Source organism: Ranitomeya imitator, chromosome 3 (genome assembly GCF_032444005.1).
Source record: "Ranitomeya imitator isolate aRanImi1 chromosome 3, aRanImi1.pri, whole genome shotgun sequence".
Lineage (NCBI taxonomy): Eukaryota > Metazoa > Chordata > Amphibia > Anura > Dendrobatidae > Ranitomeya > Ranitomeya imitator.
In genome coordinates, this window is record NC_091284.1 from 763,677,926 (window position 1) to 763,705,413 (window position 27,488).

General features: G+C 42.5%; 1 protein-coding gene across 1 annotated transcript in view; it reads right to left on the reverse strand.

Moving 5' to 3' along the window:
* The window catches only part of MTUS2 (microtubule associated scaffold protein 2), a 957,846-nt gene that overhangs the window by 199,607 nt on the left and 730,751 nt on the right, over positions 1-27,488 (reverse strand). The window contains exon 5 of the mRNA XM_069759018.1: positions 25,528-25,683. Coding sequence (XP_069615119.1) covers positions 25,528-25,683 — 156 coding nt within the window. The remainder of the gene's footprint in view (positions 1-25,527; positions 25,684-27,488) is intronic.

Genomic DNA, 27,488 nt, shown 5'->3' on the forward strand with positions numbered 1-27,488 from the left:
CAGTATAATGGCCACACATAGTTACTCCTACACACACGGCTCTGCTCCATACACCTCATACACACACGGCTCCGCTCCGTACACCTCATACAAACACGGCTCTGCTCCGTACACCTCACACACGCACACGGCTCAGCTCCGTACACCTCGTAAACACACGGCTCCGCTCTGTACACCTCACACACACACACGGCTCCGCTCTGTACACCTCATATACACACGGCTCCGCTCCATACACCTCATACACACACATACACGGCTCTGCTACATCCATACTGTAAACAACTCCTGACGCCACACATAAGCTTACCGTCTAGCACCATGACAGCACAGCAGAGTCCTGCAATACACGGAGGCCCCTGATCATGTGACTCCTGACTCCTCCCCTCCTGTGACCTCATCACAGGTCCTGAGCAAGCTTCAGGGACTCACTGTAACTGAGAGGCCCTCCCCCTCCCTCCCTCCCTCCCACCCTCCTCTCTTCCTGGTCCAGCGTCTGCTACCCGTCACCTCACCGCAGACCACAGCAGTGACAGCAGCATAATATATGCTAGCAGGTGAGGAGGGGCCCGTTTAACTGTCATATCACATGCGTGCAGCAGAGCGGGCCCCCCGCTTCTCCTGTTAGCAGTAATACTACCGCTGGCTGTCATTCACATTCATTGCTTTGCATGCCCGTCGGGGGCCCCTCCCGCTCTGGGCCCCTGTGCGGTTGCACAGGTTGAACAGGCGGTATGTCCGCCCATGATGCTTCCGATAAACCGTACTGTGTGTCCAGGTCCTGCCTGACTATTAATCACATAAAATAATAAAATATGTTGGAGGTATTGATGGATTTACCACTTAATTATTAGGAGGTTATCAGCATGATGACCAAATACTATTGGGTATTACCTACTATGGGCCTGATTCATCAAGAATGGCGATTTTCTTAATGAAGGGGCGTGTTGGAGTCTGATTAATTAACAGACATTTGCCTCTTAATGAATCAAGAATATCTGGAGAGTGACTTGAGCCTCCATGCGTTATGCCAGAAATGTTACTCCAGTCTCAGATACAGAGTGGACTAAGATTTCTGGTGAAGGGAATGCGACAGCACATCATGAAATAGACAAGCTGTGGTATTATGCCCTCTCCGTGTTCCCATCCTGTCCCAGCTCCATCCAGTTTGGAGGAACGATTGCCTCAGCCACATAATGCTGACATGACCCCTGGCGTACCAACACACCCAATCAGGAAGGATTAAGGCCAATAACGTTCTGCCTAATTAAAAATGACCAAGAGGGATCATTTTTAGACCATTTTTTAATTTAAATTAAAAAAAAAAGTCTGTCAGTGCACTGTGTTAAATAGGCTGTTGGTTGCTATTGGGTTACCATCATTTTGTATGATATTCACTTAGACATTACAAAGACTGTGTTTGTTTAATTTTTATTTCATAAATCAATAGTACACATAAAAAATAAGCAATGCTTTGATATATCTTAGGCTGGCGTCACACTAATGTTAGTAGTGTGTATGTGCAAAATTTGCCCGTTCTAGCTATTAAATTAAAGGGTTAAATGGCAGAAAAAATTGGCGTGGGCTCCTGCGCAATTTTCTACGCCAGAGTAGTAAAGCCAGTGACATTAAGCCAAATTAATAATGGAGAGGCGTCAATTATGACACCTATCCATTATTAATCCAATAGTAGTAAAGGGTTAAAAAAACAAACACATTATTAACAAGTATTTTAATGAAATAAAAACAAAGGTTGTTGTAATATTTTATTCTATGCTCAATCCATCTGAAGACCCTCGCTCTGTAACAAAGAAAAAATAATAAACCAACAATATACATACCTTCCGAAGATCTGTAAGGTCCCACGATGTAAATCCATCTGAAGGGGTTAAAATATTTTACAGCCAGGAGCTCTGCTAATGCAGCGGTGCTCGTGGCTGCAAATCCCCGGGGAATGAAGGTAAAGTAGGTCAATGACCTATATTTACCTTCATTCGTGGTGAGGCGCCCTCTGCTGGTTGTTCCTCGAGCGTGGGAAATTTCCTAGAAAGCTCCCAGGCTCGAGTTCATATGAGGATTGAGCGTATAATAAAATATTACAACAACCTTTGTTTTTATTTCATTAAAATACTTTTAAATAATGTGTTTGTGTTTTTTGTAACCCTTTACTACTATTGGATTAATAATGGATAGGTGTCATAATTGACGCCTCTCCATTATTAATTTGGCTTAATGTCACCTTACAATAGCAAGGTGACATTAACCCTTCATTACCCCATATCCCACCGCTACACGGGAATGGGAAGAGAGTGGCCAAGTGCCAGAATAGGCGCATCTTCCAGATGTGCCTTTTCTGGGGTGGCTGGGGGTAGGTGTTTTTAGCCAGGGGGGGGCAATAACCATGGACCCTCTCCAGGCTATTAATATTTGCACCTCAGTCACTGGCTTTACTACTCTGGCAGAGAAAATTGCGCGGGAGCCCACGCCAATTTTTTCCGCCATTTAACCCTTTAATTTAATAGCTAGAACGGCCAAATTTTGCACATACACACTACTAACATTAGTAGTGTGGAATATGCAAAACAAATGGGGATATGACATGGTTTACTGTATGTAAACCATGTCTCATATCATGTCGGGTTTAGGAAGGAGATAGCAAAAGCCGGCAATTGAATTACCGGCTTTAAAGCTATCTCGCGCTGTGTGAAATAATAATATATATACATATATGTGTCTCACTGACATATATATATATATATATATATATATATATATATATACACCTATTCTATGTGTACACATTTATTCCACCTATTCTATTGTAAGCTGTCAGTGTAATTTTACTGTACACCGCACTGAATTGCCGACTTTTCTCTCTAACACCGCTGCGTATTTCTCGCAAGTCACACTGCTGGTCCGTGTGTAATTTTTCTGGCTTCTATAGACTTTCATTGGCGATTTTTTTGCGCAATACAGTGACAATCGCAGCATGCTGCGATTTTCTACGGCCGTAGAAAGCCGTATAATACTGATCAGTAAAATACGGCAGATAGGAGCAGGGGCATAGAGAATAATTGGGCCATGTGTAATGCGTGTTTTACGGACGTATTTTATGCGCTCATACGTCCGTAAAACTCGCTAGTGTGACGCCGGCCTTATAAGAAAAATGTTTTTTTTTCTCTGCCAAAATTGATCAGTCATTATCAAAATGCCCAATTCTGAGGTAAAATCTGTATTCAGTGAAGACAACTGAGATAGGAGATAACAGATACAATTCTATGTAGACGGAAGGAGGGAGGAGTTAGTTACAGAGCTCCACCCTCTTCTCCCCCTGTTATCAATAGCAGCTGCCATCTCATATCTTCCTATCTCTCTGGATGGAGATGAACATACTGTCTATGCTCCCCTTTGAAGCTATTTGTATTGTTGTGGTGTATAGTGTGAATCGCGATATGCAGTATTGGTGATAATCTTGGTTTCTGTCCGACAGTAGGGAAAGTTAGGGTTAATGTTTGGGACTAGCCCAGAGTGGGAAAGGATAAGGTGAAGGGACAGAGACCGTTTCCTGTCAGGATGTCACATAGGGCCTAGCTTGCAGCTGAAGCTGACCTTTTTTCAGTTTAGTCAGCAGAGCCGCAGGAGTTGGGTGTCCCTAAAGTCAGGGCTGGTTTTAGACAAAGTGGGGGCCCCAAATGCTAACATTGCAAAATCACACAAACATTTAGGTTACATTACATGAGCAGGATGTGGATACAGTTGACGGAGGGGCCTGGAGCCAGTGCTGGCACTGTGGTCCCCATATTCAGGGGCGTCATATCGGCCAAGTGGTCTATCACTATTAGCAGTACGCAGGGGTGTTGGTAGGGTCAGAAAAGATTGGGAGCCCAAGCTCCAAGACAAAAAGTTTCCCCCCACCCCCTCCTAATTTTTTATTAACACTGCAGATAATCCTATATAGCTTCACCTGCAGTCCTATGTAACACCACAGATAACACAATGATAACTCTGTGAGTACAGATAATGTAGTAGTTGACATCTGCAGTCCTATGTAACACCACAGATAGCCATAGTGTGTCAGAGTAAGACTATGTTCACATGCAGCGTTTTTTTCCAGTAGCCAAAACCTGTTCTATTGGCAGTAAAAATGTTTGCGTTCAAAACACCTGTTTTTCATCTTGTTTTGTGGTGTTCTTTACACTTTTTTTTCAGCTTTTTTTTAGACGTTTGCTTTGTCTACAGTATGGTTAAGGTCACAATCACACGGTCAGTATTTGATCAGTATTTTACCTCAGTATTTGTAAGTCAAAACCAGGAGTGGGTGATAAATGCAGAAGTGGTGCAAATGTTTCTATTATACTTTTCCTCTGATTGTTCCACTCCTGATTTTGGCTACAAATACTGATGTAAAATACTGACCAAATACTGACGGTGTGAACGAGACCTAACAGTTTAATTCACCAAAACCACTTAAAAAATTGCAGCAAAAAATGCTTTTGCAATATCTGCAGCTTTTTTTTAATTCTTTCATTGCTTTCTACGGGTGAAAACACACAGAAAGAAGTGACATGTTGCAGATTTAAAAATTCAGTCAGAAAAAAAATACAAGTGCGTGCAGGAGGTTTTGGAAATCTCACATGTTTTGCTGGCGCTTTAAAAGGAAGTTTTGGCCAGGTTCATATGCAGAATTTTTGCGGCTTTTCTGCAAATAAGAAGTTGCATTTTACAGCACAATCAAAAACTATGAGATTTTCGGAAATCTCCTGAACACCCTTTTATTTTCTCCTGACTGAATTTCACAACTGCGTTTTTTAAATGTGCAGCATGTCACTTCTTCCAGCATTTTTTTCACCCATAGAAAGAAATGAAAAAGTAAAAAAAAAAAAAAAGGTGCAAATGTCGCGGAGATGGACATGGGGCACATATCTCCAGACTGCAGCATGCCAATTTATCTGTCACCCGTACAATGTATTGGACGCGGTGATTCTGTACGGTTCAGTGATCACAGAGGAATCACCTGTGTTCAATATCCGGAAGCTTTGGATGCAGCACATGTCCCCTGCGTCAAAAGTTTTACCATTTCCAGATCGTCTGCACATATCCTAAAAAATGGGTGGTTTGAAAGCAGCTGTTCACTGCCAAGAGAGCAGGCTTTGGCTGCAAAAAAAAAATGCACTAAAAACGCTGATTCCTATGCACACCTGTACTATATGTGTATGGTTTACCCTTATTATTTCACATGGGAAATCATTTATTTCTCTTAATAAATACCCTGATTCATCAGACAATATCCCTGTCTTGTGTCATCCAGACAGTAGTGACAGCAGGTCGCCCTGTCAGATTACAAGCAGTGATTTAGTGACTGTGGTCAGCGCTGATGCTGATCGCTGCTGTATGTGGCTGTGAATCCTGATCCTGCAGTGATCAGCAAGCTCCGGGACCACAGTGAGTAAATCACTGCTCTCTGACCTGTTATTGCTGCTCTGGGACATAAAACAATTTCTGGCCTGGCCTCAGCTGTTCTTGGGAGTGCGGAGTCAGGGAGAAGCTGCAGAAGCCTGACAGATGGTGGAACTCAGGTCACGACGTTCCCTGACTTCCATCTGCAGATTCAGAAGCAGAGAGCGAGAAACTGTCCTGGCTGGGAGGAGGAGCTAAGAAGGCAGGGACGTGTGCACGTATGAAAACTGGAGGGTAGATACGGGGCACCGCACTTTGATCCAGTCCTCGGCATTGAATCAAAGTGCCTAGCGATGCGCATGGCAGTATGCCACTGGCTGGGGGTCCCTGGAGGAGTGGGGGCCCTAGGCAACTGCCTGGTCTGCCTGCCCCTAACACCGGCCCTGCCTAAAGTGAGCAGAGACCAGCGTAATGGATAGCGTGATCCAGAGTGGAGGCAAGGAAAAGTGTTAGATGGGGTGAGTAATTCTCTGGACACATGGTCTGGCCCAGGAAGCCTATCGGGATGAAATGGAATTATCTGACAGTCAAATGACGGAGCAGTGCTGAGAAGTATAGCGGGTGAAGAGCGAGTGCCCGTGCGGTAGTTCCAAGGTGCTGGCAAGCAGCGACACCAAGCAATAGCTATAATGGCAGAAGTAGCTCCCCTAAAGTGAAAAGGATTCCAAGGGTTGATGAAGAGGACTTTCCCTTACTGGTTAGTGGTGCTGTTGTTGGAGACTAGGGAAACGCCCGAAATGTTGTAGTTGGTGGTGGTGAAGCTGAAGAGACCATGCGGTCTAAAAGGGCATAGTGCTCCTATAACCAAAGTCCTCTCGCGGCATGCAGTTCAAGTACCTCACCCACGGTTACCACCCTGCGCCATATTTCATCTGTATTAGGAAAGGCTATCTTCACTGAATACAGACTTTACCTCAGAATTTCTGAGAAAAAAGCTAATTAATGTAGAGTCCATCCGTTCACCTTTTCTGTGTCACACAAAGACACGGTGGTTGGAACCAAAGATCTCAAATTTGGACTCATCAGACCAAAGCACAGATTTCTAGTGGTCTAATCTCCATTCCTTGTTTTCTTTAGCCCAAACAAGTATCTTGTATGAAGGCCTGCTGCACAAAGTCTCCTCTTAACAGTTGTTGTAGAGATGTGTCTGCTGCTAGAACTCTGTGTGGCATTGACCTGGTCTTTAATCTGAGCTGCTGTTAACCTGCGATTTCTGAGGCTGGTGACTCGGATAAACTTATCCTCAGAAGCAGAGGTGACTCTTGGTCTTCCTTTCTTGGGGCGGTCCTCATGTGAGCCAGTTTCTTTGTAGCGCTTGATGGTTTTTGCCACTGCACTTGGGGACACCTTCAAAGTTTGCCCAAATTTTTGGACTGACTGACCTTCATTTCTTAAAGTAATGATGGCCACTTGTTTTTCTTTACTTAGCTGCTTTTTTCTTGCCATAATAAAAATTCTAACAGTCTATTCAGTAGGACTATCAGCTGTGTATCCACCAGACCTCTGCACAACACAACTGATAGTCCCAAACCCATTTATAAGGCAAAAAATCCCACTTATTAAACCTGACAGGGCACACCTGTGAATTGAAAACCATTCCCGGTGACTACCTCTTGAAGCTCATCAAGAGAATGCCAAGAGTGTACAAAGCAGTCATCAAAGCAAAAGGTGGCTACTCTGAAGAACCTAGAATATAAGACATATTTTCAGTTGTTTCACACTTTTTGCTAAGTATATAATTCCACACGTGTTACTTTATAGTTTTGATGTCTTCAGTGTGAATGTACAATTTTCATAGTCATGAAAATACAGAAAAATCTTTACATGAGAAGGTGTGTCCAAACTTTTGGTCTGTACTGTATACACTGGGGAAAAAAGTATTTAGTCAGCCTCCAATTGTGCAAGTTCTCCCACTTAAAAAGATGACCTATCCACGAGGAACCTAGTGAATGACCTGCATAGAGCTGGAACTACCGTTTCAAAGGCTACGATATGTAACACACTACACCGCCAGGGATTCAGATCCTGCAGTGCCAGATGTGTGCCCCTGCTTAAGCCAGTACATGTCCGGGCCTGTCTGAAGTTTTCTATTGAGCAATTGGATTATCCATAACAGTATTGGGAGAATGTCATTTGGTATGATGAAACCAAAGTAGAACTGTTTGGAGGAAACAAAACTCGTCGTGTTTGGAGGAGACAGAATGCTGAGTTGCATCCAAAGAACACCATACCTATTGAGAAGCATGGAGGTGGCAACATCATGCTTTGGGGCTTTTTGTCTGCAAAGAGACCAGGACGACTGATCTGTGTACATGAAAGAATGAATGGGGCCATGTATCGTGAGATTTTGAGTGCAAACCTCCTTCCATCAGCAAGGGCATTGAAGATGAAACGTGGATGGGTCTTTCAGCATGATAATAATCCCAAGCACACTGCCAGGGCAACAAAGGAGTGGCTTCGTAAGAAGCATATGGAGGTCCTGGAGTGGCCTAGCCAGTCTCCAGATCTCAACCCCATAGAAAACCTTTGGAGGGAGTTGAAAGTCCATGTTACCCAGTGACAGGCCCAAAACATCACTGCTCTAGAGGAGATCTGCATGGAGGAATAGACCAACATACCAACAACAGTGTGTGCCAACCTTGTGAAGACTTACAGAAAACGTTTGACCTATGTCATTGCCAACGAAGAATATATAGCAAAATATTGAGATGAACTTTTGTTAACGACCAAATATTTATTTTCCACCATAATTTGCAAAATAAATCTTGCCAAATCAGACAAGGTGATTTTCTGGATTTGTTTTGTCAATTTTGACTCTCATAGTTGTGGTCTACCTAAGATGTGAATTACAGGCCTCTGTTATCTTTTTAAAGGGACACTGTCACCTGAATTCGGAGGGAACAATCTTCAGCCATGGAGGCGGGGTTTTTGGGTGTTTGATTCACCCTTTCCTTACCCGCTGGCTGCATGCTGGCTGCAAAATTGGATTGAAGTTCATTCTCTGTCCTCCGTAGTACATGCCTGCACAAGGCAATCTTGCCTTGCGCAGGTGTGTACTATGGGGGACACAGAATGAACTTCAAACCAATATTGCAGCCAGCATGCAGCCAGCGGGTAAGGAAAGGGTGAATCAAACACCCAAAAACCCCGCCTCCATGGCTGAAGATTGTTCCCTCCAAATTCAGGTGACAGTGTCCCTTTAAGTGGGAAACGTGCACAATTGGAGGCTGACTAAATACTTTTTTTTCCCCACTGTATATAGTAGGTAGGTGTTTTGTAACAGATTTTGGACTAGGGCCCAGAAGTTTCAAATCATATAGCAATTTGTGGGCAGTAGACCCAGATATAGGTTTTTGATTAGTTTGCATGATTTACAATCTTCTTCACTGCCTCTAAATTGCATTGACTGACATCACTGAGCACCATACACAGCTTTCATGTGCTACATTTTCATTTATACTTGACAGCATTCTTTCCTAAAACATACTTTTTTTCACTGCTTTATGCTTGAACCCGTACAATGAGTCCAATATTTGGAAGCTAAAATAATTAACTTTTCATCAGCTAAGTGATCTTGCAACCTGTCTCCCGTCTTCCCTTGTGCATGCCGCTCACCATCTTTGACAGAGGTTCCCAGTGGAACAGTAAGATTGAAGAGTGGAGTTACCAAGAGAGTGAAGAAGTGGTTACAGCTCCAGCTCGCTCCACGCTCCTGACATTTCTCGAATATTGTTAAGATTCTTCTGTCAGTTTGTGACATTTGTTAAGTGATAAATTAGAAAAAACTACAGAACAAAATTACATTTTTAATGGGGCTGAGAATCACACATCCAAAGGTTACACAATAGAAGTAGGAGCTGGATGTTTACTTATTACTGCGGGGATACTCCGATCCCAGACAAACTAAGGCAGACACAAATGGGACAAAATCTGGAAGCAACTTCAGACATTATTGGTGGCTTCATAGGCTCGTATGATTAATGATACTGTCATAAAGATTATTGTATCTTCACAGATATCTCAGTATGCACAACTTCTTGTATCTTATAGCTTACACGAGTGGTCAAAATTTTTGGTACCCCTCGTTTAATTACAGAAAAACCCACAATGGTCACAGAAATAACTTGAATCTGGCAAAAGTAATAATAAATAAAAAAAATCTATGAAAATTAACAAATGAAAGTCAGACATTGCTTTTCAACCATGCTTCCACAGAATTTAAAAAAACAACAAAAAACTCATGAAATAGGCCTGGACAGAAATGATGGTACCCTTAATGTAATATTTTGTTGCACAACCTTTTGAGGCAATCACTGCAATCAAACGATTCCTGTAATTGTCAATGAGACTTCTGCACCTCTCGACAAGTATGTTGGCCCACTCCTCAAGAACAGACTGCTCCAGTTGTCGCGTGTTTGAAGGTTGCCTTTTTCATACGGCATGTTTCAGCTCTTTCCAAAGATGTTCAATAGGATTTAGGTCAGGGCTCATAGAAGGCCACTTCAGAATAGTCCAATGTTTTTCTCTTAGCCATTCTTGGGTGTTTTTAGCTGTGTGTTTTGGGTCATTTTCCTGTTGCAAGACCCATAACCTGTGACTGAGACCAAGCTTTCTGACACTGGGCAGCACATTTCTCTCTAGAATCCCTTGATAGTCTTAAGATTTCATTGTACCCTGCAGATTCTAGACCCCCTGTGCCAGATGCAGCAAAGCAGTCCCAGAACATAACAGAGCCTCCTCCATGTTCCACATGAGGGACAGTGTTCTTTTCTTGATATGCTTCATTTTTCCATCTGTGGAGATAGAGCTGATGTGCCTTGCCAAAAAAGTTCCATTTTTGTCTCATTTGTCCATAGAATATTCTCCCAGAAGATTTGTGGCTTGTCAACATGTAGTTTGGCAAATTCCAGTCTGGCTCTTTTATGATTTTTTTTCAACAATGTGTCCTCCTTGGTAATCTCCCATGAAGTACTCTTTGGCTTATACAACGACGGATGGCGCAATCTGACACTGATGTTTCTTGACCTTGAAGTTCACCTTTAATCTGTTTAGAAGATTTTCTGGGCTCTTTTGTTACCATTCATATTATCCGTCTTTTTGATTGTAATCAATTTTCCTCCTGCGGCCACGTCCAGGGATGGTGGCTACAGTCCCATGGATCTTAAATTTCTGAATAATATGTGCAACTGTAGTCACAGGAACATCAACCTGCTTGGAAATGGTCTTCTAACTTTTACCTTTAACATGTTTGTCTACAATTTTCTTTCTAATCTCCTGAGACAACTCTTTCCTTTGCTTCCTCTGGTCCATGTTGAGTGTGATACACACCATGTCACCAAACAGCACAGTGAGTATCTGTAGCCCTATATACAGGCCACTCACTGACTCCAAGATTGTAGACACCTGTGATGCTAGTTAGTAGACACATGTCCCTTTGGTCACATTATTTTCAGGGGTACCATCATTATTGTTCAGGCCTATTTCATCAGTTTTATTTTTTTGAATTCTGTCTAAGTATGGTTAAAAATTAATGTCTGGCTTTCATTTGTTCATTTTCATAGATCTTTTATTTATTATTACTTTTGTCAGATTCAAGTTATTTCTGTGACTATTGTGGGGTTTTCTGACATTAAACGAGGGGTACCAACATTTTTGACCATGTGTGTAGTTAAGTGGCTTAAGTTGGTTTCACACTTGTGTAGCATGTTGTGTAACATTGAGTACGCAGGCCATGCGAATGTATGCGGATGCCTCCGCATGCATCGTTTTGACGCTGCACCGACCGCAACAAAATGCTGCATTCGACGCAGTTCAGCACAGCATCAAAATGACGCATTTGGAGGCATCCATATACATTCACATGGCCTGCGTACCCAATGTTAAATATAGGTACACAGGACCCATGCCGACGTAGGCGGAGCTGAATGGAAGAGGTGCAGCAGTGGGCGGGGCTTAACAGAGGAACTACGCAGCCCTCTGCAGCACTGCCCAACGCAAATGTGAAACCAGCCTTAGCAATGACATAGGACATAAGATAAGGACAATAAGATAAGGACAATAGTATTAGGATAGGGTATAGTTAATGGATTGAACTAGCCCAGTGGGTGGAGACTAGTGTTAGTAAAAAGTGGGCACTTCCTGTTAGTAAATGAGATAGGCAAGTACAGTGACAAGGTCAAGTTCAGGAACAGTGTGGTGCTAGGGCCAGTATGTACCAATTGTTCGAGGCAGTGGGAGGTCGTAATGATATCCCTTGGGAACATCCCTGCAATGTCAGGAGCCTAGGGCTCAGTTCAGGTACTAGAGCGTGTGCCTGGTCTTCTCAAGGTCGGTGGATGTTGAATCGCGTGAAGGGCCGGTGGCTGGTCCTGGATGCACTGCTGAAGTGGAGAGGAAATTCCTGAGGCTGGCAGAGTCAGTGAGCTTAGGGATAGTCCAGGATGAAAGATTGGTAAGGCTGAAGATGTGTTGCACTAAGGAAATAAGAAACATGAAGTGCTGTGCACTATCCCTCATGTTACACCCTGATGAACTTGAACTGACCAGTAAATGTCTGCCTATTGCAATGATCTTGGTGTCCCCTGAATTGTGTGCAATGTCTCCTGAGGATGGAGGCCTGGAGACAACGGAGGCCTGCAGCACACCGGGACTGGGACACTGTTTTCTTGTAAAGGGCCAGAGCATAACTGGACAGCAGCTCGGTCATGACTACCTCTCTTGGCAAGTTTACACATGCTCAGTAGAGCAGGGAGTAGCCCATCCCCTGAGATGGACGTCATTAATGCTTTGAGGCTGGTGGCAGCAGCTGAGGAAGTGATCACAGCCTGAGCCACCCAATGATGTCCCCTTTGAAGATCCCCATTTTTTTTGTGATACTCAAATGAAACGTCATCTGAAGTATAAATAAGAAAAATCACACAGGAAGTTAGGAGAGGGAGGGAGTGGTAGGAAATTAGAAAATAATTAGAAAAGCAGTTAGATTATTAAATTAAATAGACATTTAGTATGAAATTCACGTTTGGTTTCAAATAACCCCTTTACTCATTTCATTTCGTAAAATTTTATAATTTTTTGTAGCATTTTTGTTAAGATTTTATTAATTCATTTTGCATTTGCAGAACATTTTTTTTAGTTAAAAAAATGGTGAAAAATGTAACCAAAAGGTAGATGAGATTTGTAAAATCATACTTGCATAGAGTGTACTATATTATGCTGCAGATTTTCTGCATGCAAATCTGCATAAAAAAATCTGCAAATATATAACATATGTATTCAAACTTGACATAAAACGGTTGTTATAATTGTTTTCCAACTATTAGTAGATCGGAGGATGGAGTCCTGCTGGGATCTACATTTTCTCTATATACTATTGTGGGCTCCAACGGAAAGTGTTTAATTCCTCTGTAACGCCACCACAGAAAGAAAGAAGGATGACGCTCTAGTGATTGACCTCATTGTACTCTCTTTGCAGTGCGTAGTTGTGCTGAGTCCTCGGGAACAAGAAATGCTCTTTGTAGTTGCTCTGGTATGGTTAAAGGGAATCTGTCACCACATTTGTGTCACCTAATCTGAGAGGAGCATAAAGTACAGACAGAGACATTGATTCCAGTGCTGGGTCAGTTATTAAGCTGCTTGCTGTAGTTTTGATAAAATCGCTGTTTAATAAGCAGGAGATTATAACTGGATGTCTGGTAAGCCTGCTGCCCTGTAGTCTTCCATATTTATGAGTTCTGTACAGCATCGGACTGGAGCACCTTGGGCCCACCAGAGAAAATCATTCTTGGGGCCCACTATGTAGCTACATAGAAATAGATACAAGACCACCAATTGTGCGGTAAAAAGCGCTAATATCAAGGTCTAATATAAGGTAGTTCACGTCTTAATAATGTAGCAAGGGTTGGGGTAGCCCCCTCACAGAATATAATGCAGCCCCCCATAGAGTATACTGTAACCCCTCATATAGTATGATGTAGCCCCCCATAATATAATGTAGTACCTTGAGTATAATGCAGTTCCCCCACAGAATATAATGTAGCCCCTCAGGGCCGTATTTAGAGTTTCTGCTGCCCTAGGCACTTTTAGTGCTGCCTCCCCTTTTGGTGAGTATGACATTATCGGCAGTGACTTTGGTAAGAATCGCTGATGTGAAAGTCGCCCTTTGCAGCAGATCGGGCAGTTTTTCTGCATCTGCCGCGTAACGGATCACTTACGGCAACACTGCGTTCGGCCTCATTCATTCCCTATGGGATTTGCGGCACTAGCTGTGATCTGGGAAATGTGGTACCATACCTCCCAACTTTTGAAGAAGGGAAGGAGGTATAAAGTTTGTGGCGCGCGTAGTGCGCCGCGGCAAATTTTAGGCCACGCCTCTGACCACACCCATTTCACAACTAGTCACACCCATATCCACGTCCCAACCGCAGCCATTTAGCACTGCTGATCACACTGTTTTATATACAATAATTATAAGCAAACAAAAATATGGCCACACAGTGCTCCATACTGTATAATGGCCACACATGATGCTCCATACTGTATAATGGCCACACAGTGCTCCATACAGTATAATGGCCACACATGATGCTCAATACTGTATAATGGCCACACAGTGCTCCATACTGTATAATGGCCACACATGATGCTCAATACTGTATAACGGCCACCACACATGATGCTCCATACTGTATAATGGCCACACATGATGCTGCATACTGTATAATGGCCACACACAGTTCTTCATACTGTATAATGGCCACACATGATGCTCCATAGTGTATAATGGCCACACATGATGCTCCATAGTGTATAATGGCCACACATGATGCTCCATACTGTATAATGATCCCACATAATGCTCAATACTGTATAATGACCACAAATGATGCTCCATACTGTATAACGGCCACACATGATGCTCCATACTGTATTATGTCCATTGGCCACACATGATGCTCCATACTGTATAACGGCCACACATGATGCTCAATACTGTATAATGACCCCCCTCCTGTATACATGGCTCATCTCCCTCCTATCCCATATACATAGCTCATATTACCCCCCCTGTATGCATGACTCATATCTCCCCATGTATGCATGGCTCATATCCCCCCCCTGTATGAATGGCTCATATTCCGCCCCGTATGCATGGCTTATATTCCCCGTGTATGCATGGCTTATATTCCCCCTGTATGCATGGCTTATATTCCCCCCTCCTGTATGCATGGCTCATATTCCCCCCTGTATGCATGGCTTATATTCCCCCCTGTATGCATGGCTTATATTCCCCCCTCCTGTATGCATGGCTCATATTCCCCCTGTATGCATGGCTCATATTCCCCCCTGCATGGTTCATATTCCCCCCCCCCCCCGCGTATGCATGGCTTATATTCCCCCCTGCATGGTTCATATTCCCCCCCCCCTGTATGCATGGTTCATATTCCCCCCTGTATGCAGGCTTATCTCTCCGCACCCGCTCCTGCTCGGCGCGCCGGCTTATGTCCTTCTTCATCCCCCCCATCTCCCCGTCCCTCATACTCACCTGTCCCACTGCACGGCCGTGCCGACATCCCTCGCGCTCTGTCCCGACTCCAGGTGGCGGCGCCGCCGCAGCACCTTCTTCCTGCTTGAGCGGTCATGTGACACCGTTCATTAAGATCATGAATATGCGCGGGGCGGGGGGGGCCCTGGAGCGGGGGAGGCCCTCCCAGCAGGTGTCAGTGCCAGGGCCCACCGGAGGATTCTCCGGTTCCCCGGTGGGCCAGTCCGAACCTGGTTCTGTATATCCCTGCCCCACCACTGATTAACAGCTTTCTGCCTCTGCACAGTATACACAAAAAGCTGCCAATCAGTGGTGTGGTATAGGTTATACAGTGATCAGCATTCAGAGAACTGGTACAGCAATTTTATCAAAATGACAGCAAACAACCCAGTAAGGCTAGTTTCACACATCAGGTTTTTGGTTTCAGGCACAATCCGGCAAATTTGCTAAAAAACGGATCCGGTGTACATAGTGAAAAAACGGATGCAAACTGATGCACCGGATCCGTTTTTTAGCTGGATCCGGCTCTATGTACTGCGCATGTTTTTTTGAGTTCCTGGGCATGGTTTTTGAGGAGAGAGAGAGAGGAGAGAGAGGAGAGAGAGAGAGGAGAGAGAGAGATGATGAAACACATGTCCTTCAGGCACAATCCGGCAGTAATACAACTCTATGGGGAAAAATCGGATCAGGCGTAAGAAAAAAACTGATCCAGATTGTGCCTGAAACTGCCGGATTGTGCCTGAAACCAAAAAATTGATGTGTGAAAGCAGCCTAAGTGAAACATTGCTGGAATAAGGGTTTCTACCCCATCATGCTGCTCTAAGGTGGTGTGAGGGGGATCATATGCGAGGATCGATATGTGTCCCCCTGGATGTGGACGGAGTCCTATTAAACGCACTGGAGCACATTGTGTTCACAGCAGGATGCCTATGAGTCACAAGGCAAAATAAAAGAAAGATTGGATTGGGTCCAAGTAGTTTGTTAGGAAAACCCAGTAAGGGCTTTTACTTTTAGAGGGATTTGCAGGTTTGGTATTGGGGTGAATCCCTCTCTCCACTCTGGGTTTTGGAAGTGGCTCTTTGGCCATGATTCCCTTTTAATATGTCAGTTTTGCTTTGGGTGTGTCAGTGTTGGCGTTTGCAAGCTGCAGAGCAGGAGACTCTGTGCAACCCAGGTCTGTATGGAGTTAACACAGAGCCAGGGATTTCAAGGCGGCTGACGCACCCAAAAAGCACAGTGGTGCCATTGTCCACTGCAACAGGTTTTTTTGAGTTCTGGACTGTGTTTATGGAAACCCGGCTGCGATCCAGATGAAATCATTCCTAAGTGTGAGTTCTGAAAAGAAAGACTCCATTTACATTGAACTTTCTGTTGTCCCTGCCTATCTGTCACACTGCACCAACCCCGCTGCACTACAGTGGGGTAACAAAACCTGGTGACAGATTCCCTTTACTAGTTGAGGGTCTGGGAAAAAATATGACTCTTTCATTTCAAATTCCCTAATAGCATATTTTAAAATTGCAAGAGCACCTCTTTAATGGCGTCATATTCTGGTTATACTCATGAAGCAGATAGCAAAATTCATGACATTGTATCCTTATGGTAAAAGAGACATTTTCAGTGATATTGTGGTTCTATCTTGATATTATTATGTACAGTCTTCCAAAGATAAATTCTGTTATTTTCATGATATCTCAGTTCCAGGTTCATGGCTTCATGAGATGACATATAATCCCAGTACACAACAGATAGTGACCTTGAAATTTACTCAGTGGAACCAACGTATATTTTCATGAGAAAACTGGAGAGATGGATGGAAAAACAGCATGTGCTGTAATTTAGAAAAATTGTTGAAAAATTGAAGGTGTGTAATGAACTGGTCTACTTCCCATTAATATAAACAATACCAGTTAACGACACTGGTATACAACAGCCAGCACTTCAAAAGTGAGACAATAAAAAGAAAATAATTGTTCAACATTTTCTCACTTTTCTTCTGATTCAGCTGATCAGGAAATGTTCTGATAACAGAGATTCTGGAACTGATTTATTAAGCTAGACATTTGCAGAGATTTGTAAATCTTGGCGCATCAATGTAGAAGAAATGAAAAATGACTGTTCAAACTAGACACAAGTACTCGGTGCATCTTTGGCATATTTGTTTTCGTTCAGCTCACTTTGCCACTTGCTTTGCATCTATCTTCCTTCCTTGATTGACAGCTCCGACTTTACAAGAGCCAAAGGAAGGCAAACAAGTAGATAAGAAGGTGCACTGAACTGCTCAGCCACACCATGGGTACAAAAAGGGCCTTGTGCTTGGTTTGAACAGTCATTTTGTGCTGACAGACTCTCTTTAAAATATGTAGTTATTGAAATATATTTCTGCTTACAAAGTGCTAACTAGACATGATCAAACCTTATGAAATTTAAATTTGCCAGCTTCAATGAAATTTTCCAAAAAAACTTGGTTTGCATCAAATCAGTTGCCAGCGAATCACAAGAATTGCTAAGCCTTTAATTGCCCAGAAAAAATGTGAAACAGTATGAGGTCTCCTGGGATTTTATTAATCCCCTTGGAGTTCTTTAATGAAAACATAGCCATAGACATGTCAAAGTGACCTCAACATTCTGATTATCAGTATAATTTTCTGTTTAACAATGCACTATACTCACAAACTTTTTTGGCTTTTTAGATTGTAAAAATGTTCCAAAAATTTTTGTTTTTTTGGTGTCAGATGCCTATCTTGCTTGTGATTATACAAAGGAGGCAGACAGGCTGGAAGTCATATATCTTTTTGACAAGCGGTGGTCCAAATATAGTCCCGGGTGAGTAGCAAAATTTTGCTATTTGTTAAATGAAGAAGCAATAGTTTTTTATTTAGCCTTCCAAAAATTATCCCACTTTTTGGATCAGTGATATGTTTGCTGCTTGAAGAGAAAAGAAGCAATGGTTTTATGCCAAGTCATCCAAACATTGTCCCTTTTTAGTTGGGAGTAGTAACAGAGTTGCACTTTTGAAAGTGAAAAGCAATGACTTATTAAAAAAAGCCATGCAAAAATTATCCCTTTTGCAAGAGCAGTTTCAGGTTCATCTACATTCTACACTGAACAGGGTAGGGTTCCCAGCAGCAGTACGCGTTAACTATAGGACACAATGGAGAAACAGTAGATGTGTGTGGGCATCGATCGGCAGTGGCAGAGGATGTGGCAGCGGCAAACATATAATGCAGAAAATGATGGGCAGGCAAGGGAATGTCTGGGAGTGTAGGGGCTGGCATCTTCAGCAGCAGTACAGTATAGCTATAAAACACAGTGGACAGCAAGAAGATGTGTGACTGTATCAGAAGTGGCATAAATTGCTCTACATAGAATCGGATGGAGCAGGCAAGGAGATGTCCAGCTGTGTGTGGGTAACACTGGCAAGACCCGGCAGCTGCAGCACAGTACAGATGCAACATGACTGACAAGAAGATGATGTCAAGCTGTACGTAAGGCATCAGACTGGTGGCAGCAGGACAATGTGGAACATGATGGACAATCAGATGGAGCAGGCAAGGAGATGTCCACCTTGTGTGGGTAACACTGGCAAGAATCGGCAACTGCATCACAGTATAGATGCAACATGACTGACATGTAGAAGATATCAAGCTGTATGGAAGGCATCAGGATTGGTGGCAGCAGGACAATGTAGAACATGATGGACAGTCAGGCAGATGCTATGGCCGATCCTATAACTGACATGAACCATAGGGTGAATGAATATGGGCACCGACTCATGCCTGATTCATTTCGACAAATTTAAAGTTTTGCTTGCTTTTGGAGAACAATCTGGTGAGTGTGAATGTGATAAAGCCACCTGCCTCCTTGAATACTCCTTCTGACAGTACATCGGAAGGTGGACATGACAGTATGCCTTGAAAACTGGGCCGGTTCTTGCCACTAGTCCAATCTGATGACCCAGAAGTTTATGGGATCATGGCATCTGCTGGAGAAAGGACAGAGTTCAGGCACCAACCTAGCAGTTTAGATGGTGAGTATTTGTTGAAGTGCATCAAGTTGGTGCAGTGGCAAATAAAATATCTAGCACATATGCCATATATACTGCAATTGCTGCTGCTACCTCTGTTACTTGTTCTAGCCCTAGTGCTGGCACAGGCAGGGAAGTCTTATTTCTGTGTGAAGTAGAGCAGGTCTCCTGGTCAGATATGCAGTTGGCAGGCATTTGCTTGGTGAAAGCTTTGCTAAGAAGGTTCCCTTAGCTTCTTCTGGTAATGCATCAATTTTGACTCCTTATTTTAGTTGGAAAAAATTTCCTAATGTTAATGATAGGCCAGTCATCCCACAAACAATCCAGCATAAGGCTTGTCATGCTCGCCAGTATGAACAAGGACCACATTGGTTCACAATGGTTGGTCCTCTTGGCCGGGAAAGTTTTTGTTATCATCTTTTTCACTCTGTCATCTGGGTTAACTCAATGCCCCTCTACACATCCACCTACTGCTGCTACCCCTCCACCTCCTTATCCTGCTGCATCTAACAATGAATGTAAAAGGTCCTCAACACACAGCCCCAGGGTGGCAATGAACATTTACAAGTTGATGATCCTCCTACACTCCCTGCTGCATCCATGTGAGTGTTTCTTTCAAGATAATGTCTAGATTCAGTTGACCAACACTTGGGAGCTATTATAAGATTTGCTGCTTGATGCAGAGCAGCAACACATCTGCTGTATGGGAGTGGGATCATGTCCACTGAGGAAGATGCAAAGGAGGGATAGGAGGAGGTAGAATATAGTGGAATCAGACAAAGTGCCCAACTGTGGAGGCTTCCTCGCCTGTCCTGGTTGTGGTGGTGCATTGCTGCCACTGAAAAGATACACCCAGTGGGTCATGAAAAAAATGAACTGTCCATGTCCATAGCTGCTGCTACATATGTCTATGGTATGGTGCACGTGTAAGGGTGGACCGGGACCGTGTAATACTCCACTCCCCTTTCTTATGTTAATACTCCCTAATTGTAAAGCCTTCCTTGTGTATAGCTGTATATATGTAGTCTGCTATTTAAATATGCCTTGAATGTATAATTGTTTTTATATGTTTGCTCTATTATTTATGCAGTATTTCTATGGAAAGTGTAGTACTTCAGTTTTGTCACTAGATGGCGCATTATAGTGTACATATTATGGGATGGGAGTACTACACGGTAAATAGTTAATGTAGGAGGGGCCACTGTGGGGTAAGACATAGCGCTTCCTGTTTTCAGTTTAGTGTAGCCTGAGAGCTGAACAGCTCAGGAGGGCCTGAGTGCCCTGACAGTCCAGACGGGCTAAATGCCCAGGACAACACAGTGTCCACGTAACATTAAGGGAGAAGCCCAGCCATCCAGGGCCAGCAGCAGACCAGACCAGCAGCAGACCAGACCAAAGCAGAATAGCAGCAGTGACAGCGTTTAGTGAGAATTGGAGCTGCAGGAAAAGTCACAGCAGTAATGAAGGGCAGGTCGCTCACCATGTGGCTGATCATCGCATGGGCTGATGCCCTAAGATCCAGTGCGAAACAGCTGAGGGAATCCCCAAATGCAGAGAGTGTGAAGCGGGAGGATGCTGACGAACAGTATGATACAGTCCGTGCCGGGCACGTGCTGTGTGACAGGGAGGAGAGTACAGGGAAAGAGGAAGAAATGCATGATGAGAAATCTGATGTTGATGCTGCAATGAAAATGGATGTGCTGCGAAATTATGAAAGTAAAGTTTTGCATTTGAAGTATGAAACAGACTCTGTGTCTGTATGTGGAACAACGGCACCAATGAATCTTCAGCCAGCCCGATGGGACCCTGACGGTGCAGAAGGTGAAGTGGAAGGTATGCTGCAGTGGGGACACTATATTCATGTGACGGGGGACCAGGGCATGTTAAAGTAAAGCAACTCAGCCATGACTATGGCCCTGTCTCTGCCTCTCAGACCCCAATATTTTATTTCCTGTGTCTGCTATCACCAACATTCCTGCAGCAGAAACTCTCCTAAAGGTCTTTTCTAAGATCTAGGAGGACAACAACACCTCTTCAATGAAATCTTCCCAACGAATGAAGAGACATGTGGACAGGAGATATCTGGACCTGCCTCTCTTTTGCCCTGGGAATAAGGTTTGGCTTTCGTCAAAATATATCCATCTCAAGCTACCCTCATATAAATTGGGTCATCGAATTGTTGGAAATTTTATTTTGTCTTTAAATAAAATAAAAAAAAGTTTCACCCTTTCCTTCTTTACATACAAAAGGGATTGCACAAGAAATGCAAAAACTTCCAAAAGCCACTCATTTTTTGGTTACAAGCTAGCATTTACACTTTCTCTGACTAGCACTGATCTCTTTTTTTCTTTAGCAGAGAAAATCGTGCTGATGGCTTTGAACTAGCTTCTTTCTTTCTAGTGCTTTAAGGATGTGCAATTCACAAGCAGCAGGACAGGGTCCAAGACCTCCTTGAGTTTATCATTGATCAATCACAGTTAGTCTGCTGCTGTTGGCACCTCTCCTATCTATCTTTCCTCGCATCAAAGGCATCTATGGATTATTCATATACTACTACTCCCATGTTCTCTCCTCAGTGCTGCAGTTGTAAACAACAGTATATCTGGTGTAGTAGTCCAATATTTTAGCACTTTTGCTCCTCTCCAATGCTGAACTGTTTTCTGACGTGCTCTATTTAGCCTTTAACAAAGTTAAATGGCTGCTGCATTCTGTGCCTTTGCTTTTATATTGGCTCTGACTAACCCCAGTCCTGCAAGGAAACAGTCTCAAAGAAAATTTATACAGGAAAAATATATATCTTTGTACCGTGCTAGCCAGTGGACAGAAAAATATTTAGATTTGAGAGTCCTCAGTGGTTGATACCTTTTAATGACTAAGGGTACCGTCTCAAAGTGGCACTTTGGTCGCTACGACGGCACGATCCGTGACGTTCCAGCGATATACTTACGATCTCGCTGTGTCTGACACGCTACTGTGATCAGGGACCCCGCTAAGAATCGTACGTCGTAGCAGATCGTTTGAAACTTTCTTTCGTCGTCAAGTGTCCCGCTGTGGCGGCATGATCGCATCGTGTAACAAAGGTGTGCACGATATTGTATACGATGTGCGCATAGTAACCAACGGCTTCTACATCGCAAACTCGTCATGAAATTATCGCTCCAGCGTCGTGCATTGCGAAGTGTGACTGCAGTCTACGACGCTGGAGCAATAATGGAGCGATGCTGGAGCATCACGGATCGTGCCGTCGTAGCGACCAAAGTGCCACTGTGAGACGGTACCTTTACTGAAAAGATGGTAGCAAATTTCAAGCTTTCAAGACTACTCAGGTCTCTTCATCAGGCATTTCTTTGTATAAGTAGGCATATCGCAGGTTTACGAGCTGCAGCATGTCAAGTTTTGTACCATAGACGCTAGTCTCTGCTGTGGATTTTGACCAAGTGAATGTCATTACATGCGGTGAATCAGTGTCGGACTGGGGTGCTAAGGGCCCACCAGTAACTGACTTTGAAGGGCCCACTTTTCACCTGCATACAAATATTACACTACCCTGGTTCACAAATTTACCTATATCTCTATATAATAATAAACTGGGTAGTTTGGTAAATGAATGATGAGATGCTGTTTTTTTCTGTACAGAGTGAATCAAGTGAATTATGCCAATTATTGCCTATATAGTGGGGTTGGGGGCCCAGATCTGCACAGGGGCCCACCGGGGGATTCCTCTGTTACCCTATGGGCCAGTCAGAGCCTGCGGTGAATCCACATGTACTGACAAACAAGTGTGGCAATTAGAACTCAGGGTTTTGGACACAATCAAAATACTGTGCATCCAAAACGTTGTTATTCCTGATTGTGGAGACATAGCTTTACAGACTCTGCTGAAACATGAGCACACTAAAGGATTTACTGAGAACTCGCTCTGCAGTTTGCCATGTGCTTTAATATATAAAGAATATAGAAGTCAAACAAATCAAATTTTTTTATAACACCAAATTGCAAAAATTATATTCATTTATGCGCAAAAAATAATCCATATTTTTTTTCCCCTGAGCCACCAAGCTGGCAAGGAATACTAAAGGTACAGTCACACTGAACGATATCGTTAATGATATCGTTGCTTTTTGTGATGTAGCAACGATATCGTTAACTAAATCGTTCTGTGTGACAGCGACCAACGATCAGGCCCCTGCTGGGAGATCGTTGGTCGCTGGGGAAAGTCCAGCACTTTATTTTGTCGCTGGATCTCCCGCTGACATCGCTGGATCGGCGTGTGTGACGCCGATTCAGCAATGTCGTCACTGGTAACCAGGGTAAACATCGGGTTACTAAGCGCAGGGCCGCGCTTAGTAACCCGATGTTTACCCTGGTTACCGTTGTAAATGTAAAAACAAACACTACATACTTACATTCCGGTGTCTGGTCAGGTCCCTCGCCTTCAGCTTCCCGCACTGACTGGTGAGCGCCGGCCACCCGTAAAGCAAAGCACAGCGGTGACGTCTCCGCTGTACTTTACGGCCGGCGCTCAGTCAGTGCTGGAAGCTGAAGGCGAGGGACATGACCAGACACCGGGAATGTAAGTATGTAGTGTTTGTTTTTTTACATTTACAATGGTAGCCAGGGTAAACATCCCGGGGACTTCGGGATCGTTGGTCGCTGGAGAGCTGTCTGTGTGACAGCTCTCCAGCGACCAAACAGCGACGCTGCAGCGATCGACATCGTTGTCGGTATCGCTGCAGCGTCGCTTAGTGTGACGGGGCCTTAAAGTTAAAGGCTTAGCAATTGGCTAATATTATCATATGGCTTCATGCAAACGGTGGAGTAGTATGGAGACACAGAATCCCCGCTGCTCTGTTTTATAGACCGTATGTACAGTGAAAGCATACATTCTTCCTTAAAGCAATGCTTGAAGCTGTTAAACTGTAAAGCGCTGCGGAATATGTTGGCGCTATATAACTAAAGATTATTATTATTATTATTATTATTATTATTAGAAATCCTTTGTAATTGGGCATCCAAATGAACAAGGCTTGTTGTTTTTTTTTCGGGAGGGTGGCAGATTAATTCGTAATCCAACACATAATCTTTATATATCTCAATATGAAGTGAGAGAAGTACAGAAATATCGTAGGGCCCCACAGACTTTATCAAGGCCATCTCTTTTTGACGGACAAATGATTATGGTCGCGTCTGACCTTCGACTTTCTCACGCTGTTCCTAAAGCAAAGCCACTATTCTCCTTGTCCAAAAGTGCAAACTACTCATTATGGTGAATAACTTCATATCTATAGGAGGTTCGACCTTGTATTATGATTTCATGTTCTGAGCAGGATCCAAGTATAAAATCTGACAGGGTATGCAATGTGGAAAAAAAATAAAGCCATATAAATATATTGTACATAATGGTGGCACCATTTTCCGTCAATTCAACAAAACACACACACACACACACAAAAAAAAAATATATATATATATATAAATTAGTAATTATGATTAAAATAATGCATTATTATAAACATTATGTATCAATTACATTATTATTAGTAGCAGTAGTTTTATAATAAAATAATAAATACAAATAATTTGTATAATAAGGTATTATTTTAAATATTCTGAAAATAATTGTATAATGGCAAGAATGATTATTATTAGTATTAACATTACATAATTTATAAACAATGTGTTTAATGTAATGTTGTATTTCTAAAATAATTGTATAATAATATCACAACAACAATAATGATCTATAATAATAATTTATTATTATTATTATTATTAATATTATTATTATTATTATTATTATTATTATTATTAATAATAATAATAATAATAATAATAATAATAATATACAAAAAAATCAGAATCAGTTGTCTTATCCACCTCTGGGACAATTTTTATTTTTAACTTAAATTCTCGTATTTGGGGTCAAAAATTATTTTTGCAATTCATTTTGATTACAAAATAATTACAGTTTTGCTTTTTTCAGGCTCATTTTTTCACCTGCACATTCCATTATGATTCTCAATTAACCCATTCCACAGCCATCAATAGACAGTGCAACACACAGGCTACAGAAGGCAACATTTTTAATGAAACCCAATTACAAAAATGAATTTTGGCCAAAAATACATGCATATAATGAAGAAAAAAATGTCCCCAAAGGTGACCAACCTCTTTAATGATGATGTGTTGTGCATGATTATGAATTTATAATTATTTATTATTGTATTAGTTATTTATATACCGTATATAGTAAAATATTTTTAAGAATTTCAGAAACTATAAAACGTCAAAATCTGTTTCTAGGACATTTTTATGGCCGTGCAGATTCTGTAGTAAATTCTAGATCTCCGTTGCCATTAGACAGGCTGATGGTTCTGCTTTGTCATTATAGGAAGAAGAAGAAAAACATTCATTTAACTTAATAAGAAATTGTTTCCTTCCTGTTGGGATAATGCAGATGGCGAGTTCTAGCAGGGATGTTATCTGGAATAGAATTGCTTACCAGCAGGTGATGTGGTTGTTTTCTTTGCTGGAAGCAAACTCCTGCGGGGTGCCGCGGTGCTGCTACACACTTCCAGTATTGTCCTATTCATACCCTTGGGGATCTCCTTTGAAGGCAGAGCTGTATTTTGAGTAGGATGCTCTTCATTTGTACCTGCTGGAAATAAAAACAGTAGAAATTAGACAATCATAAAATATGTATTGGGAAGTGCAAAGTGGGAATTGCAGCTATAATAACCAAAAGTGGAATCTATTTAAAAAACATGGTCATTGACCCTAAAATATATACTATTCTCAAACCCTAATTGTTCAGTAGCGGCACTTCTTGCAACCCATTTTAATATGCGGCTGATCGACCCAGATCATAACGGGGGCTGTTTTATATGCAATGACAACCCTTAATTTATACTTTATAGGGGTTGTTTGGTTACTTTAAAAATAAAGTCCATATGCTGTAAAATAATAAAATAAGTAATAGTATTATTATTATTAATTTATATAGCACCATTGGTTCCATGGTGCTGTACATGAGGAGGGGTTACATACAAGTTACAGATATCACTTACAGTAAACAAACTAACAGTTACAGACTGATACAGAGGGGCGAGGACCCTGCCCTTGCGGGCTTACATTCTACAGGATTATGGGGAAGGAGACAATAGGTTGAGGGTTGCAGGAGCTCCTGTGTTGGTGAGGCGGTAGCTTTGGGGGTGGTGAGGAGGCAGCGGTGTCAGTGCAGGCTGTAGGCTTTCCTGAAGAGGTGGGTTTTCAGGTTCCGTCTGAAGGATCCGAATGTGGTTGATAGTCGGACGTGTTGGGGCAAAGAATTCCACAGGATGGGGGATATTCTGGAGAAGTCTTGGAGGCGATTGGATGAGGAGCGAATAAGTGTGGAGGAGAGAAGGAGGTCTTGGGAGGACCAGAGATTACGTGAGGGAAGATATCGGGAGATTAGTTCAGCGATATATGGAGGAGACAGGTTGTGGATGGCTTTGTAGGTCAGTATTAGTAATTTGAACTGAATACGCTGAATGGGAGCAGTAGGCACGGTAAGTTGGGTATTACCACTTCAACAATCTTTGCATACACTACTAGTAGTTTGTAAAAGCATAAATCTATCTTGGTGAAAGTAAGATGGACTGTAAGCTCACTGAAGTATCAGATTACACTCTATGGAGAGGGATGGAGGGAGTAAGGAGAACCTAGTACAGTGAGGCTGTGTGCACACGTTCCGGATTTTTCACGTTTTTTTTGCGTTTTATCGCTATAAAAACGCAATTAAAACGCTTTAAATATGCATACATATGCATCCTATCATTTATAATGCATTCCGAAATTTTTGTGCATATGTTGCGTTTTTTTTCGCGAAAAAAACGCAGCATGTTCAATAATGTTGCGGATTTTTTGCAGATTTCCCACTATATTATTGCATCCCAGAACCTCCAGAAAAATCGCGCAAAAAAATGCGGAAAAATCCGCAAAAATGTCTGGTTTTGTTCAGGAAATTTCTGCAAGAAATCCTGACGTGTGCACATAGCCTGAGAGTGACTGACAGACACAGACAGATCGTGCTGTAGATTTCAGAAAATGTTTTTCACTTCAATGTTGGATTTACAGCCACACCGGTCAATACTGCTGTATAATGCTTTTCATGCTGTGCTGCTTCTGTCATATGAGAGTCATTATAGCAGCTAGTCTCCACCATACAGCTCAGAAAACACTGAAAATCACAGACAGAGCCAACTGATGAGAAAACTGGTGAAAACTGGAGAATACAAGTCATTTAGTAGCCAGAAATATTGACATTTCTCATCTATACACACGATGGCTTATTCTGAAAAGTTATCTGAAATGACAAGTACTCTTTAAAAAAAAATTGTAATTAGATTCATGCTGCTCAAACCTCAGGCAGCATTAATCAAACACTAGCTGTGTGATTGCAACCAGGTATATTTTACTCTG